At 57.3% G+C, this 16,998-nt stretch overlaps 1 protein-coding gene across 2 annotated transcripts in view; it reads left to right on the plus strand.

Annotated features, from left to right (window-relative positions):
* Window positions 1-1,870: 1,870 nt before the first annotated feature.
* Window positions 1,871-16,998, plus strand: part of MX2 (MX dynamin like GTPase 2) — a 35,211-nt gene continuing 20,083 nt past the window's right edge. Inside the window, exons 1-6 of one of the 2 annotated variants that reach the window (XM_047796951.1) lie at window positions 1,871-2,773; window positions 9,420-9,728; window positions 10,266-10,458; window positions 11,048-11,179; window positions 13,632-13,786; window positions 15,489-15,627. In XM_047796951.1, the coding sequence (XP_047652907.1) occupies window positions 9,489-9,728; window positions 10,266-10,458; window positions 11,048-11,179; window positions 13,632-13,786; window positions 15,489-15,627 (859 nt within the window). In that variant the 5' untranslated portion in view covers window positions 1,871-2,773; window positions 9,420-9,488. The remainder of the gene's footprint in view (window positions 2,774-9,419; window positions 9,729-10,265; window positions 10,459-11,047; window positions 11,180-13,631; window positions 13,787-15,488; window positions 15,628-16,998) is intronic. The other variant, XM_047796948.1, reaches the window with a different exon arrangement.

Raw genomic sequence — 16,998 nt, forward strand, 5'->3', positions numbered from 1 at the left:
CAGGGGTGGGGGGGGGGTTACAGAGGAGTTTTTGCCTCAAAGGGCAGGGAGTGGGAACAAAAGCTAAATACCTGTTCGTGACCGGAAACCAGGCATCTCAAGGCATGTGGTCCTTTTCTCTGTATGGGAAGGTGCAAGATCCAGGCTCCCTGAAATCACTCCTTCGATGTGTGCCTCAGCTCCCAGGAGCCAGCATCCTGTGTGTTCCCATCCGGAGACCCCCCCGGGGCTCACCTGTTCTGAGGTGGCTGCGGGCGCTGACAACTGTGACATCTTTGTTTGCTGATGTGGCAGGCACGGCTTTATTTCTCAGTCCTAACCGCCGGCACCTCAGAATGGGCCCTTCCTGGAAGCAGGCTCATTGTAGATGGACTAAGCTAGAGCAGTGACCGGTGTCCTTACAAAAAGGACACATGTGGGTGCAGATGAGCCAGCAGAACCGCTTTCTGGGTTCCGGCGGAGAGGGTGAAGGCATCTCCGAAAAGGCAGCAGAGTGGAGACGGTACAGAGATGGGGGCAGCGGCAGGCGCGCAGAGGAGTCTGAGGGCAGCGAGCTAGGGGCGGGTCCTGTGGCCCAGGGGTGGATGTCGTTACACACTTGTCCAACCCCATGGAGTGAACAAGACCAAAAGTGACCCTGATGTCAGCGGTGGGCTCTGCATGGTGATAGCGTGGCAGCGTGGGTTGGGGAGTGTGACAGGTGGAGCCCTCTGGGGCTGGGGGTGGGTGGGTGACTGTGGGGAGGCTGGGCATGGATGGGGCAGGGACTCTGCGGGAACCCTCTGTACCTTCCTCTCAATTTTGCTGTGAACCTGAAAGTGCTCTGAAAAATAAAGTATATTACCAAAAAAAAAAAAGAAAGAAAAAACAAAACTGCCAAGGAGTCCGAGACTGAGATGGGCAAGCACCCCTGAGCACCTGTCCTACAAAGCCAGACCTGGTGAGGAAGCGAGTAGAAGCCCCGCCCCCAGGGTGCCCAGCGCGGCCCCGCCCCCTCCCCAGCGCGGCCCCGCCCCTCGGTTCCCAGGGCCTGGAAGGGCTCCCCCTCCCTCCCTGGGAGCTTCAGCCCTGGAGAAGGCAGGCAGTTCCTGAAGGCGTAGCGTCCGTATCACCAGGGTTACCAAAAGCCCAGGAACTTTTGACACAACAAAAAGCAGGAAGTGCGTTTGTGCCTGGCCGAGGAAGCGGTGTCACCGGCTGGGACCCTCCACCACTCGGGAGCCCTTGGTCTCCCTGTAGCCCAGATGGTGGCACTATCCAGGCCAGGCCTGTCCTGTCCCTTGTCCACGGGGACCGTGCAGGGGGCTGACATGCTCTTAGCATCTGCCTGTGATGGGTCCCCATCGTCACGCCCACTGGAGCAGGCAGGACCTGGGCAGTGAAGAGTCGGGGTTTCCACCCCAAGTGCCTCTGCGGCTTCGCTCCGCTGGGACGCTTGCCTGTCTGCAGGCTCCCTGGTCCCTCCGTGTCATCAATCCGTTAATCGGGGAGACGGTCACATGGTCTCCTCTGTATGGTTGAGGGGCGGCTGAGGGTGAGTGCAGTCTGGGGGCTGTAGGAGCCCACAGGCCAGCCCTTCCTCTCAAAGAAGCAGCTCTATCGAGCGGGGGTGGGGGTGGGGAGGGGGCTTCAACATGCTCCCTGCTCCCTGCCCCACCTGGGAGCTGAGCAGCCCAGCGCTTTGATGTTGCAGGGATGAGGGTGCATCGGAGGGGATGCAGAGACCAGCGAGTGTCACTCTGTTCTTTCCAGAGCAGTAGGCTCCCCGCCCTGTTACAGAAACCATCCGTAGTGAAACAGAAATGCTAGCTATCTCAGCGTGCCATCAGCTGCCCAGTCTTCCTGGGCCCTCCCCCTCTGCCCACCCCCCCCCATGAGCCGGGCTTTAGATCCTCCAGAAGGCTGACTCTGAAAACTCTCCCTGTGACCTCCTGATGCCGGGATTGGCAAACCATTTCTTTTAAGCCTCTGAGTTCCTTCCTTAAAAGAAAACCTGTCCACAAGTAAAGTGAATGAGCAGGGAAGTGCCCAGAACATGTCTTCTTAATTTATGATGTTTTTGTTTTGCAAGGATCTGGGGTGAAGCTGAGACCAAGGTGTCACTCCCCGCCCCCCCCTTCTCCCCTCCCTGGGATTCAAATGCCTGACATGACACCCTGGATTCAGGGATTCCATCACAGGGCAGAGGGAGCTTTGCCCCCGACCCCAGGTTGCACACCTAGAGTTTTGCAGGTGAAGCAAGTGGGGCTGGCTCAGGGCTGAGTTCCCAGCCAGGACTCTAAGGGCCAGGGACCATCCCGAGTGTAAGCGTGTGCACTGTGGGAGCAGGGCACTGTGGGGAGCTGGGGCCGCCCCTTCTTTGGGTCCTCAGCACTGAACACAGGGAGAGGGTGACAGCACAGAGCAGCATGGCATGCCTCCACCATCTCAGAAAGCCCTGCTGGACCTAACTGGCTGGATCTCCCCGCCTCCCTGAGAACCTGTTAGCAATGCAGATGGTCAGGCACCTGCGCCTCACGGGGCAGGGGCGGGGGCTGGGGTCTGGCCCCGTGAGCCCACCTGATGCAGCCAGAGTCAGAAGACAGAGGCTGAGTAATGGGAAAGTCTTTTGATTCTTGAGTTTCATTTCTGGGGCAGGCTGTTAGTTTCATTTCCTTCCCCACTGGGAAAGGGAGGTACACCAAGGAGAGCCTGTCCTATAAAAGGGAAGCCAACCCCGGGGGGACGAGCCATAGATGCTGTGCTGGTCTCCATACGTTCAGCGGGTGCTCAGGTAAGAGCTGGGTCCCTGGACGGAGGGCTGCAGCCCAGACCTTTCTTCTAGAAGCATTTCCTGGTCAGTGCGGCTTCTGCCAGAGGCGAGAAACAGATAAATTTCTGAAGCTGCTCGTTTTGACTCTGGCCCCCAGCCCCCCCTGCGGGAAGAGGGCACATTCTGGAGGGGAAATGACCGGTCTGGGAGCTGTCTTCCCAAATCTGGCCAGGGGCCTGTGGTCACAAAGAAGTGGCTTTGGGTACTTCCGTGGCAGATACCATACCTGGGGTGGGGAGAGGACTCTGCTCTGTGGTCTGGTGGTTTATAAGAATTATCCTGAGTATAGTCACCGTGATCCACCTCTTAGCTAGTAAAACTGTGCTGCTTTTTTGAAAGGTGCTGAGAGCAGATGTTCAAAATCTGTATCCTAAGAAAAAAGGATTTGAGCAGAGGTGGTGACTTGTCATGGTGATTGTTTCACAACATATACAAAGACAGGAAAAAAGAGAAATCTGGGAGTTCCCCTGGTGGCTCAGCGGGTGAAGAACCCGACCTGAGTCTGTGAAGATGCCGGTTTGATCCCTGACTCCGGCTCGGTGGGTTAAGGATCCAGCCTTGCCGTGGGCTGTGGTGTAGATCGCAGACGCGCCTCGGATCTGGTGTGGCTGCGGCTGCCACCAGCAGCTACAGCTCTGATTCGACCCCGAGCCTGGGAGCTTCCATATACTGCAGGTTCAGCCCCCCCCCCACCCCCCAAAAAAGAGGAAAAATAAAAAAGAAATGTATTCTTTGGCCTTCGTGGGTTCCTGACACAGTCTGCCAAACTCTAGGAAGTGAGGAGCGCACAGGCTCCGGTTACGAGAACGGATGACTTTAGGTCGTGTGGTTATGTTAATGCGATGGGGGCTGGGGACCTGGAGGAGGAGTCACGTGGTTGAGGGCTGGACCCTTCAGTCCTTCCTCCAACCTCCGGGCGGGCAGAGGGGCTGGAACTTGATCTCTGATGGCCAGCGAGCTAATCAGTCATCAGTCTTGTCTCCGAAGAAGCCTTCTGAAAGCCCACCGGGGAAGGGGCCGGTGAGCACACCGAGTCGGGGGAGGGGCTCTCCGGAAAGCTTGGAAGCCCCGTGCCCTGCCCGACCTGCCTCTGCATCTTCCGTCTGGCGGTTCTTGAGTTACATCCTTTTATAATAAACCCGTGATCTAGTAAGTGAAAGGTTTCTCTAGGCTCTAGCAAATTATTTGAACCCCAGGAGGGGGTCGTAGGAACCTCTGATCAATACTTGGCGCCCGGGGTCAGACGCACAGGTGACCACCTGGACCGGAGTGTCCTCGTCTGGAACGGGCAGGGTGGGAGTGGAGCCGCTGAGGGGGGCTGAGCCCCATCAGGGAGCCCCGGGGAACCCCATGGGGCTTCCTGGTAGAAAGTGTCAGAACCGAAGTCACTGCTTGGTGACATAGGAAACCACACAAATGAGAACAGAAGTCAGAGTGGGAGCCCCACAGCCTGGCCTCAGCGTGGGGCACCCCCTTGCTTGTGGCAGTCGCTCTCAGCGGAGTCCTCGAAAGCTAGCTCTCCCAGGGCTGGGGACACTTGATAGCATTTGCAATTCCCACTGTAGGGTGTGCTGGAAACGTTACTATGCCTTTGAGGTCTGATTTAAAGAAAGACAGCCATTGACGCCAAGTCTGCAGCAAAGAAAGGCAGATTAGGTGCAAACCACAGTGTGTTAGTGTCCTGTGGTGGCCCGGGGGGGTGGGGGGGACTTCACCTTCAGAAATGCCTCCTCTGCCAGCTCTGAGATCAAGGCGTCAGCAGGGTTGGTTCCTGCAAAGACTGCAAAGAATCCTTCTTTGCCTCTTCCAGCTTCTGCCCGCTGCCAGTACTCCTTGGCGTTATCTGGGGAAAATGTATTAGGATGCTGAGGTCATGCTGCCAGCGGAAGGAAACACTCCAGGCCCTGTGGTCAGCCGTGACCTGTGGCCCATTGTCACTGTGGGAGATTTTACAGGACAGAGCCTGAGCTTCCCTGTGCTGCTCACAGGGACCCAGCCGGGGGGTGGGGGTGGGGATTTAGGCATGGATCCCGGAGTAGCGTGACATTTTCTCTCTCCTGGACACTGTGAGGAAATCCCAGGGAACCAGATTCTTGTTGTATTTTGCTTTTCGGAGAAACTAGTTTCCTATTTACTAAAAAAAAAGGAGGGATAGTATTCCCGCGGGTGTGTGTAAACACCGATTCAGTGCAAGAGGCCAGGTCAGAGGGGAGTTTTTAAGTGAATGCAGGGCTCCCCGCTCTGCGGGCATGAGCCTGCCCAGCTGTGGAACCTCCCAGCAGAACCCAGGGCCCGTGCAGGTCCCAGGGGCCAGACCCAGGGGCCAGGGGACGGTGGCAGCGTGCTGGATTTCAGGCCCCTGGCACCTGCGTGTCACTCTCAGTGCACATGAAGAGTGCCAAGGAGAGACCAACTAACTAGTACCCGTGAGGACGTGGGTGTGATCCCTGGCCTCACTCAGTGGGTTAAGGGTCCATTGTCTGGTGTGGCCATGAGCTGTGGTGTAGGTCACAGATGCGGTTTGGATCCTGTGTTGCTACAGCTTGTGGCATAGGCTGGTGGCTACAGCTCCGATTTGAACCATAGCCTGGGAGCCTCCATATGCTGCAGGTTCGGCCCTAAAAAAAAGCAAAAAAGAGAGAGAGATTAAATAAATCGCTGGATATGTTCTTGAGGGCAATTTTCTTAATTTGCAAAGAGGTGGAGACTGTTTGCTGAACTCATTTGAACTTCACATCCTGTCTTCTATAAAAATGCAGAGAATGTTGCAAGAGGTCACATTTCCTCTTGGCACTTGTGAAGGGCGAGGTGTTCTGTAAAACGAATGTGTCCCTGGGGAACGTGGTAAGGCGATGTGCTGTCGGGTGCCGGGGGGTAGCAAAGCCTAAACCTCAGGGACTCTGGGGAAATGAAGAAGAACAGCCAGATACAGAACAGCCAGAAAAAACCGAGATGGAGTTTTGGTCCCCAACCAGAGGGAGGACCTGGCTAAGAGCCTTTTCCTCCCAATCTAGCTTAGGTCATCCGGCCCTCCAAGGGCTGAGGGACAGGGATTCCTGTCCAGGAAGTGCCGGCATCGTATCACGGGAACTAGTCCTACGCAGACCGTCCCCTGGGCCAGCTATGGGTTTGGCCTTCCACCCAGTTGGCTCTGGGTTTCTGCTGAACAGTCTCGAGGTTGCTCTTTATCCAAAAGAGGGAGCGGAAGCACTGGCTTAGGATTTGAACACAGAGGGGAAGGCGCTCCTTCCACCTGAGCACCCTGCACAGGGCTCCCCAGGATGCAGGGCCGAGCCTGGGGATCCCCCATCGCTTAAGGTCTCCAGGTTGGTGAGACTGACCCCCTGGAGAAGCACAGGTAGAAGGTCTTCCAGCCCAAACTCAGGTGTCAGGTCTGACCCCAGCAAGGCCAAGAAAGGCCAGGGCACACCCCATGCAGGCTGAGGGCCAGAGGGGCCAGCCCACCACCCCCCTCAAAAAAGGAGCTGCCCCTGGACCGGGCTTTTTGAGCCTCTCGGGAGAAAGACGTGTTTCTCCCTTTCCCTGAGCTCATGCTGACCTCAGGACCTTTGCACTTGCATTTGCTCTGCTGGAAATGCTCCCGCTGGGACTGCTAACCCTTGTCTCTCTGCTCAATCATACCCTATTCACAGATCCACTCAAACAGACCCATGCCAGCCAACCCCAGTATCAGTAACCACTATCTATCTACCTTCTGTCCGTCCTTCCTTCCTTCCTTCCTCCTCCCTCCCTTCCTTCCCTCCCTCCTTTTGCTTTTAGGGCTGCACCTTGCTTTCTCTTGGGCCTCTCTCCTTGACGTGTAGACGGCCGCCTTCTCCCTGCGTCCACACATGGCCTCTTTCATAAGGGCCTCAGTCGGATTGGTTTAGGGTCCACCCTAGGGACCTCGGTCACCTCTTTCAATGCTGAATCTCCAATAGGGACGCACGCGGAGGTCCCCGGGGTTAGCTCCCCACCGTATGAACTTGGGGCACATTTCAGCCCATAACTGTCCTCAGAACATATTTGTTGAATGACTGAATGAATGAACCCCTCTCGTTTTAAAACGTTTGTTATTTTTTAATTTTTTATTTATTTTGTTTGTTTTTTGTCTCTTTTGTCTTTTCTAGGGCCGCACCCATGGCATATGGAGGCTCCCAGGCTAGGGGTCCAACCGGAGCTGCAGCCCCTGGGCTACACCACAGCCACAGCAACGCCAGATCGGAGCTGTGTCTGCCATCCTACACCACAGCTCACGGCAATGCCGGATCCCCAACCCATTGAGCGAGGCCAGGGCTGGAACCTGAAACCCCATGGTTCCTAGTCGGATTTCGTTAACCACTGAGCCACGATGGACACTCCTATTTTTTAATTTTTTATACAAACTTTTTCTCTTTTCTTTCCTTTTTTTCTTTTTTGGTTCCACCAGTGGCACATGGAAGTTCCCAGGCCAGAGTTGTGACCTCTGCCCCAGCGACAGCAACACCAGATCCTAAACCCACTGTGCCGGGCCAGTGATTGAACCAGTGCCTTCACGAGACAAGCTGGGTCACTGACACTGCACCACAGCAGGGACTCCTTTTTATACAGTTTTTAAAGGTTACACACCATTTACAGTTGTTACAAAATTTGGCTACATTCCCTGTGATATGCAGTATATCTCACCATCCTTTTTTGCTTGTTTGCTTGTTTTTTATGGCCGCACCTGCAGCATATGGAAGTTCCCAGGCGAGGGGTTGAATCAGAGCTTCAGCTGCCAGCCTGCACCACAACTCACAGCAACACCGGACCCTTAACCCACGGAGCTGAGGCCAGGGATCAAACCCGCATCCTCATGGATACTATGTCGGGGTCTTAACCTGCTGAGCCACCTGGGAACTTCCATCCCACCCTCATTTTTAAAACGGGCACAGCACACACAAAATTGTGACTGTGCACGTCCAGTTTGTGGAAGGGGAAAATGTGTAGCCCGGCCATCGGAGAAGAGATGCTTCTAACATGAAAAGGTCGGTCGGGACCACATTTTTTTAGGAATCGTATCCTGAAAAAAGATCTCAGAGGTTTTCAGAAAGGGTCACAACATGATGCGGTCTGGGGTTTCGAAGGAAAAGAGGCACAAATGTGCGGGGCTTGGGGTTGGGCGGGGGGGGGCTCTGTCGTGAGGAGGGGGGAGCTTGGACACGGGGCGCAGGTGGACGCCCAGAGTCCAGCTATGGGGGAGGGGCCGCGCCAGAGCTCCAGTCCGCCCACTGGCTAGTGCCCTGATGCCAGCATGGCAAAGGCCCCAAAGTCCTCGGCTGCTGACGACAAGGCAGTTACCCACTCCTGGTTTTGGAGCCCAGAAGCTCCGGGTCAGGGGTCGGCAGGTCAGCTCCTCCCGTTGGCTCTGAGGGGCAGTCTGTTCTGGCCCCTCTCCCGGCTGCCAGGGCGGCCTGCACCTCTGGGGCTCCTGGACTCTGCCGTGTCTGCCTCTGTGTTCACGTCGCCTCCAGCCGTGGGTTTCCGTGTCTCAAATCCCCCCACCTGCCTCTTCTTGGGTTTCGGGCCCACTGTCATTTGCAGAGCCTGGTCCATCGCGTCTGCCACGACCCTTTTCCCAGATACGGTCACAGTCCCAATCCTGAGGGGACCTGCCCTCGAGAGGGGGTCGCCACCCTTCAACCTGCTGCATCCGCTCTCTTCTCAGGAGGAGGGGCAGGTGGGTCGTGGCAGGAAACGCTTCATGCCGTGGCGTCACCCGCTCGTCTCTGCGCCCCGACTTGGGTCAGGAACTGGACCTCCAGACCTCAGCGTCTTGACCCAGAAAATGCAGATCAGGAGCTAACACGCAGGGCTGCTGTGAAAAGGAAGGGAGTCCCCGTTGTGGCTTGGCGGGTTATGAACCTGACTGGTATCCGTGAGAATGAGGGTTGGATCCATGGCCTTGCTTAGCGGGTTGAGGATCCAGCGTGGCCGTGGCCGTGGCCGTGGCTGTGAATGGCAGCTGCAGCTCTGATTCAAACCTAGCTTGGGAACGTCCATATGCTGCGGGCCTGGCCCTAAAGGAAAAAAAAAAAAAAAAAAAGCATCTGGGAGCAGCACCTGGCGAGGCCTGCCCCCCAATACCACAGCTGGCTCAGGACGCTGGCTCTCTGATTACAGGCCCTGTGGAGAAGCAGGGACCCAAAGAGCCATCTCTCCCAGACCCTCCCACAGCCCTACCTAGTCTGGGGAGAAACAGTGGCAATGGGGTGGGGAGGGGCTTTAACGGACCCAGGAGAGCTACCTGTCATCTCTCTGTGCCTGATGCTGCTCCCCTGTCCTGTCCTGAACCTCAGGTGGCACAGAGTCCACTAGAGGTGACAGAGGGACCTTCACATTCTCCCGTGGCAGCGTGGGGTCCACTTATCCCCAGGTCCCTGGGAGCCCACAGACAGCCCTCTTGTGCTCTGTTGGCTGCCACCAGCTGCTCCCACAGACGGGGCCTGTGCCCAGTTCCTGCCTCGCCTGCGTCTGGGTGCGGAGGGTGGGCCGTGTGGGGCCGGATGAGGCAGGGCTGGCAAAGCTGCAGCCCAGGTGAGGTCTGCCTGGGGACCCTGGGCCATGTTTCCGTCTCGTGTCTTTGCAGAGCGTGCCAAGAAGATTGAGGAGCTGAGCAGTGGAGATTGAAGCCACCAGCTCACCTGGGCATTAGCTGATGCCTAAACCCCGCATGTCGTGGCCTTACCAACGTCATAGGCAGGCTTCTTCCCCACCTCATCCCCACAAAGAAATGAATTTCTTCCCGCAGCAGCCTTTGCCCCTGGGCGCAGCCCCAGGGCAGATGACCTTCCCCCTAAACTGGCAGATGGGTGGGAAGGACCTCACCAAGGGCCTAAATATGCCGACCTTGAGCCCTCAGCAGCCAGGGGGAAAGAGTGGCCAGCAGACGTCAAAGGTAAGGGACCGACCGTCCACAAGGGCACATCCCAGCCCCCAGCCGGGGGAGGGAGGGCAGTGAGTCCCCAAGCCCGGCTTCACAGCCGGTGTCCCTCCTTCTCCCGGGCACTTCTAACAGGGACAGGGACAGACAATCTCCAGGGCAGCAGTGACCTCCCACGAGTCTGGGGTCTCCTTTCTGGGAGCTTCCCCCCCCCCCCCCCGCACCCGCTGTGATGGCCACTGTCCCGCCCAACCCCCACCCCAGCTCGGCAGCCCTGGGGCCGGCTCCCCTCCCCGCTCTGGCTGGGAGCATCCACCCTTGGTGCCGTCTCCCTGCTCAGCCAGACACCCCAACCCTCCCAGCCAGATGTTCCCCTGCAGCTGCAGAGCAAAGCCGCACTGGGCCATAGCGACCTCCCTCTCGAAGGGCACAGCCAGATCCCGCCCCACCCCTGGCTCCCCCCCACGTCCGTGCATCTGTGCTGCCACAAATCCCCCACGGCGGCGGGAGCCCCCTCGGAGGTCATGACTGAGGTCGCGGTGCCTCCCCCAGGGGCCCGAGAACAACCTGTACAGCCCGTTCGAGGAGAAGGTGCGGCCCTGCATCGACCTCATCGACTCGCTGCGGGCCCTGGGCGTGGAGCAGGACCTGGCCCTGCCCACCATCGCCGTCATCGGGGACCAGAGTTCGGGCAAGAGCTCCGTGCTGGAGGCCCTGTCGGGGGTCCCTCTCCCCAGAGGCAGCGGTGAGCAGTGAGGGGCCAGCCGGCCTCGACCGCCAGAGGCCAGCCACCTGCCAGCCACAGAGCGTCCCAGGGACCGGTGGTTTCAAAGGCAGGTTGCTGGGAAGGCCCCCAAGGGCATCTCTCACAGGCCTGGACGGCTGGGTCTGGAGCGCATGGTGGGGGCTGGGGTCCCGGGTGTTCCCGCTACCCCCGTGTCTGTGTTCTCTTCCCAATGGAAGGGTGGGGGATGAGGGGTTGGGGGAGGGGATGGAGGGTTGGGGGGGTGAGGGTGGGGGGTGTCTCCCCCAGACTCCTGCTGTCTCCTCCAGTGTGAAGGGCTTGGGAGGGCTGGACCCGCCCCTCATTCAGACGGATGCCATGGTCAGACATCCCCTTCTGTCCCAGCCCTGTGGCTGCCACCTGGATGGTGCCTGAGGCCTTTCCAGGGCATGGGCGTAAGCCAGGGGGCCTGGACTGGGCCTAGAGAGGGACAGGGATTTCAAACAAGGCCTCTGCGGACACGAGGGCAGGTCCTTGGGGATAAGAGCCAAGGGCATCTCTGAGCGCTTCTTTTTAAGGGAAACTTAGGAGGTTGGGGAAACTCTTGCAGGAATCATCACCAGGTGTCCGCTAGCACTGAGGCTGAAAAAGAAGGAGTGCCCGTGGCAGGGGAGGATCAGCTACCGCAAAGTGGAGCTCCAGCTGCAAGACCCCTCCCAGGTGGAGCGGGAAATACGCAAAGGTGAGCCCCGCCCCCCTTGGAAGGGCCCCTGGAGCTGCTGCAGCTCCTTCTGCAGCCTGGGGGCCCCTCCAGCTCCGAGCGCTTCCCCCTGCCACGCCCCCGCCTCGTTCCTCCTTGTCTGCCCAGTTCCCGCTCTTTCTTTGGGTCTCAGTTTCCCAGCCCCTCCTCTGGGAATTGCCCCCTGCAGGACCCCTGGCCCTCGCTCCCCTGGGCACCGCTATCCAGAGGCCCTGCCCTAACCTAGTATGGCTGACCACCTGTGGCCACGTCCCTGTCCCCCAGAGCTGACCCCGCCCACCCATCATTCCCAGAAGCACAGCCAACACTGCCCTTTGAACGGGGTTGTCCAGCACTTGAGATGAGTGTTAGTTAGGTAACTACAGAATGAGCAAAAGGCGCCGTTGCTCCTGGATTCCATGGCCACGTCCCTTCCCGCTCAGAGGGACCGCTGGCAGCCACCCCCTCACAGCCCTGCCACCCAGGTCTCTGAGTCCCGAGGAGACTCCCCTTTCCTGCTGTTTTGCTGGGCTCAGCCAGGCTGGCAAGAATTAACCCTGATCATAAGACTGAGTATCTGCAGCCACGGCCTCCACCCCAGGGAGACAGGCTTTTCGCCTTATTAAGTAATAGATTCAGCATCTAGAAGCTAGGGTTTCCACACGACTCTCTGGGCCCAGCTCCCCAAGAACCCTGGGGCCTCAGAGAGCTCCCTCCCGAAGTGAGGAAGCACCGCCCCCAATTCTAGCATTCAGCCCCCCACACAGAGCTGCTTGAGACCCGCAATTGGCAAGTGTCCTAGCTTCGAAAAAATAAAAAAAACTCTGCACCAGCTCTGCCTTCCGTGATCCCTGTACCAAGTTTCCTAGCTTCGAAAAAATAAAAAAAAACGCTGCACCAGCTCTGCCTTCCGTGATCCCTGTACCCTCCCGCCCCAGCGCTCTTGGGGTCACCCAGACTCTCTCTAACCAGGAGCTCTGTGGGCAGGACTGGGTGGGCCCCAGGGGTGCATGCTTAAGTGAACATTCTAGGTAAGGATGGATAATGAGCAAACCACAGCTGAGGCAGCTTCAGAACAGCATCTCGGAACTCCCATCCACTGCCAGTGGGAGGTTATATTGGTGCAAATCGCTTTGGAGAATTGGTACAATGCCCACGAAGACGGGGGACACCCCCAAACTCCACCCCTGAGTATATATACCCAGCCCGAGATGTGCACCCAAAGTTAGGTTCTGGAAAGTTCGTAGCGGCACTTTTGGCAAAGCTGGAAGCCACCCATTGTCCATCAGCCGTAGACTGCATCGGGGCACAGGGTGGAATAACACAGGGCAAGGAGCAGCCTCAGCGACAAGGACGTGTATAAATGCAAGCTGAGCAAAGAGAATGGAGCCAAGAGAGGATATAGTTTATGCTTCCATCTATAATGAGATGGGCCCACGTGAAACTGATCTTCTTGTATTCAAAGGCGGTTACCCACCAGCAAAGTGGCTTGGCTCAACCAGGTAAGAAGTACAAAAATAGCAAAGGAGTAGATGCTGGTAGGCAACAACCAGCAAGGAGAGAGGGCTTCAGGGGACTGGCCGTGCTTTGTTTCCTGACAGTGACACTCCTGATGTGTCGCTTATGCCCGTGAGTCCAGCCTGAAACCCACCAAGCCACATGCTTAGGTCTATTCCAACTCAATGCAGTTATAAAGTCCTGTCTGTAGTAGTGACTTCGAATGATCATTCAAGCAGGACAAAGTTTACAAAGGAGCAGCTCTGGGTTTCCCCATGGCCCCTGTTCCATCTCGAAAGAATGAGGCAGCAAGTTCCCATCATGGCTCATCCATAACGCATCCAACTAGTTATCCATGAGGGTTTGATCCCTGGCCTCGCTCAGTGGGTTAAGGATCTGGTGTTGCCGTGAGCTGTGGTGTAAGTCGAAGACATGCCTGGGATCCTGCTTTGCTGTGGCTGTGGTGTAGGCTAGCGTCTGTAGCTCCCATTTGACCCTAGTCCGAGAACTTTCATATGTCGTGGGTGTAGCCCTAAAAAAAGAACAACAAAAAAAAGGAGTTCCCGTCATGGTGCAGTGGAAACGAATCCAACTAGGAACCATGAGGTCCATGAGCTGTGGGGTAGGTTGCAGACATGGCTCGGATCTGATGTTGCTGGGGCTGTGGTGTAGGCCGGCAGCTGTAGCTCCAATTCAACCCCTAGTCTGGGAACCTCCATGTGCCACAGGTGCAGCCCCCCAAGAAAAGCAAGCAAGCAAGCAAGAAAGAAAGAAAGAAAAAGAGAGAACGAGGCGAATCATCAGGGCTGTGTCTGGAGCTGCTTCCCAGTTCTCACACCCGCGCTGCTCTGGGTGGAATAGAGGTGCACCGCCTCACTGCCCCAGCTGCAGGTGCTTTTGCCAGGAGGGGTGGGTGGTTCATCCTGACCCTGGATGTCTCCTGTCTTGGCCTCTGTAGCCCAGGATGCCATCGCTGGGAGCGGAGTTGGCATCAGCCACGAGCTCATCAGTCTGGAGGTCACCTCCCCTGAGGTGCCAGACCTGACCCTCATCGATCTTCCCGGCATCACCAGGGTGGCCGTGGGCAACCAGCCCCAGGACATCGGACTGCAGGTGCGCCTTCCTGGAACTTGGGAGTGGACCGTGCTCAGCTGGGGAGACGTCCCGGGTCCCTGCAGGCAGCCCCAAGGCAGCGCTGGGCCTGCCTTCACTCCGAGTGGCGGGGGAGGAGGCTGGGCTAGGGCCACCTCGGGCCGGGGCCAAAGACTCAGGACCTGGCAGGTCGTGGAAACAGGCGAGGTGGACTCGTGGGAGTGGAGATGGACAGGCAAATTCACGCCCTGCCCGACCTCGTCCTATGGCCGTGTCAGCCAAGCATTACCCCTAAACTGTCCTCTGATTTAGAAGTAGCCAGGAATTGGATTTTTACCTGAGATCTGCCCATTTTAGCAACACTTTGTCAGTACCACGTAAGTCGGATCACTTACCAGAGGCTGTGATCTCTGGCCAGGAGCAGGAAGGTCCGCATAGTGGACAGGGCTGAGAGCCACGGACCAGCTGTGACCCAGGACAAACCAACAGCCGCTGAGCCGGTGGCTTCCTTGCCAATGACCTTCCCACCCAAGGTCACCTGAGGACATGGTCCCCCCCCCCCCCGGGATGCTGGAGTCTCACATGGGCAGGTTCATCCCAAGACCAGCCTTGTCCAGCTGTGCTGAGCCAGCTCACGGGGAGGCCAGGGAGACGAGAGGACGGTCTGAGGATGGGGATGGGGTCCCGGGTGTAAAGGGACAGCGTGGAGGGGGGGCAGGATGAGACCCTTCTGGCCTGGGACTGGGGTCACTCACCTGCCCCATCCCTTCTATGGGGGGCCCTGCTGGTGTTGGGAACCCAGCCACAGCCAAACTAGGATGTGGCCGTGCTCCCTGGATGGCGTCTTTGCCAGCTCCGCTGTCTCTTGCTCTGCATCCGCGTCGCCATCCTCAGTCTCCCTGGACGCGGGGTACTTAGCTCACTTCCCTTGGTGAGTTAAGTGACCCATTCCACTCTACGACCCTGCTTCAGCCAGCGAACGGTGGCATTGTCTAGGGTAGAGAAAGACGCGGGCGTGGGGTGACAGGCCATTCATTTCCTCCTGCCATGTCTTCCAGCCTCTAACGGAATCCAGATTTTTTTTTTTTTTTTTTGGCTTTTTACAGCCGCAGTGGCGGCGTATGGAGGTTCCCCGGTGAGGGGTCAGTTTGGAGCTGCAGCTCTTGGTCTGCACCACAGCCCCGGCCACAGAAACTCCTTCCCCAGCCACAAAGTCCAAGAAATTGTACTAAACTCCTCTAACTTGAATTAGCTGGACCCCTTCCGAGAACAAGCTGCGGAAGAAGCCATTGATTTTAGGAGACGGTATTGAAGTCAGGGCTGTGTGAGCCGGGATGGAGTACCTGCCGCTTGGGGCACTGGCTGGATTCTAGAGGATGTCAGGGGGTCACCCCAAGGCACCCCCAGCTTCGGGGGCAGATATGACACCCACAGATCAGTCTGATAGAAGACTGGCTCCCGGGAGCCTCCGAGGGGGGGGGGTCTGGAGAGAAAGGAGGGGCGTGTTCTGGCCACAGGAGTCCGAGAGTCTTCCAGAAGGAAGAAAGAGCGGTGATGAGCTCTGGAGGCTAAGTAGGGACATCCATAAGGGCAGGTGGGGCGGGCACTCCGGCAGAAGCCCCGAAATGTGAGACCCGCGTCCTGCTCTGGAGGGCGTGTCCGTCTAGAGGGGCTCTTGGCTGACCAGGCGTGCTTGCTCCCCTCTGCGACTCCCTGGCGACAGATCAAGGCGCTCATCAAGAAGTACATCCAGGAGCAGCAGACCATCAACCTGGTGGTGGTGCCCTGCAACGTGGACATTGCCACCACGGAGGCGCTGCGCATGGCTCAGGAGGTGGACCCCGAGGGAGACAGGACCATCGGTAGGCAGAGCCCAGCTTCTGGAGGCCGGGAGGGGAAGGGGAGGCCCCTCCGGCTTTAGAAGGGCCCGGAATGTAGCCCGGTGGAGGTGCCCGCATCCCGCGTGGGATCCGAGCGCTGTTCCCCCAGAAGCTCCATGGACTTGGAGTGCAGGGGAGCCCAGCAGAGGGGTCATTCTTGCTCCGGTCAGGGTTCGATGTGTGGCCCAAATCTGGAGGTTCTTTGCCCTCCTTCCCCTGTCCCTCCTTTGCATCCTGGAACCTTTCCGGATCGGGGCGAACTGCCCAGAATGGTCCAGAGAGCAGAAAGTGACTGGCCCGTCGGCTCTGCAGTTCCTTGGGTAAAGTTCTGGCCACCGCTTGGTGCTGGTGAAGGCCTCCCTAGCGCCTTTATGAGCATGTGCAGGGCACAGGCCTCCAGGCTCACGCTGGGGCCGGGCGTCTGCGGAACGTGTGTTCAAGCGGGACTCTTCACTGGGGAACTGGCTTCTCTCAAACCAGCCTTTTTGGGAGTTGCCACTGTGGTGCAGGGGGTTAAGAACCTGACAGTGTCTGTGAGGATGCAGGTTCGATCCTTGGCCTCGCTCCGTAGGTTAGGGATCCAGCAGAGTTCCCAGATGCGGTTCGGCTCTAGCATTGCTGTAGCTGTGGTGTCGGCTGCCAGCTGCAGCTCTGATTCAGCCCCGGGTTTGGGAACCTCCATATGCCATAGGTGTGGCCCTAAAAAGAAAAAAAAGTCCCCCCAGAAGGCATTTTAGGGGACTTGGTTTAAGAGCACAGACTGCCGGGGTTGGAATCCTTGTTCTACTACTTAGTGGCTACATATCCTTGGACAAAGGATACTGCTATTGTTTTAAGTTTTACTCTTCTTATTCAATATCACTTCTTTTCAATCATTCCACCTACCTTTGGAGTTTACTTTCCTGAAAATTTGCAAGTCGTTTTCCTTGACTCAATGGATACTCAGTATATAATCGTCTTTTCCATTTTTTCCCCCCAAACAAATGCTCAGTTTTCGGGTAAGGATGAAAATGAACGTTAGGGGAAGACAATACAAGTTTAATATGTTACCATCTGCCCGGCCACACTTGTGCCCGTTAGCCGCCGCCGTTCACAGGCATCTAGAACGCACTGAACCAGAGAGAAAACTCAGGTTTAGGGTCACCAGTCATTGTAAGTGCCGTTTCTTTCTCATCGCAAAGTCATGTCAGTCGGGACGTCTCACTGATGGCCCCAGAAGGGAATGGCATCTGTCCAGTAGACGGATCCATTTGGATATTCGTATCTCTATTGAGATGCAGTACCACTCTGTCGGCTAAAAAAAAAACAAAAACAAAAACAAAAAAAAAACCAACCTGAAAGTCTACAGCGCAG

This window comes from Phacochoerus africanus, chromosome 1 (assembly GCF_016906955.1).
Source record: "Phacochoerus africanus isolate WHEZ1 chromosome 1, ROS_Pafr_v1, whole genome shotgun sequence".
Classification (NCBI taxonomy): domain Eukaryota; kingdom Metazoa; phylum Chordata; class Mammalia; order Artiodactyla; family Suidae; genus Phacochoerus; species Phacochoerus africanus.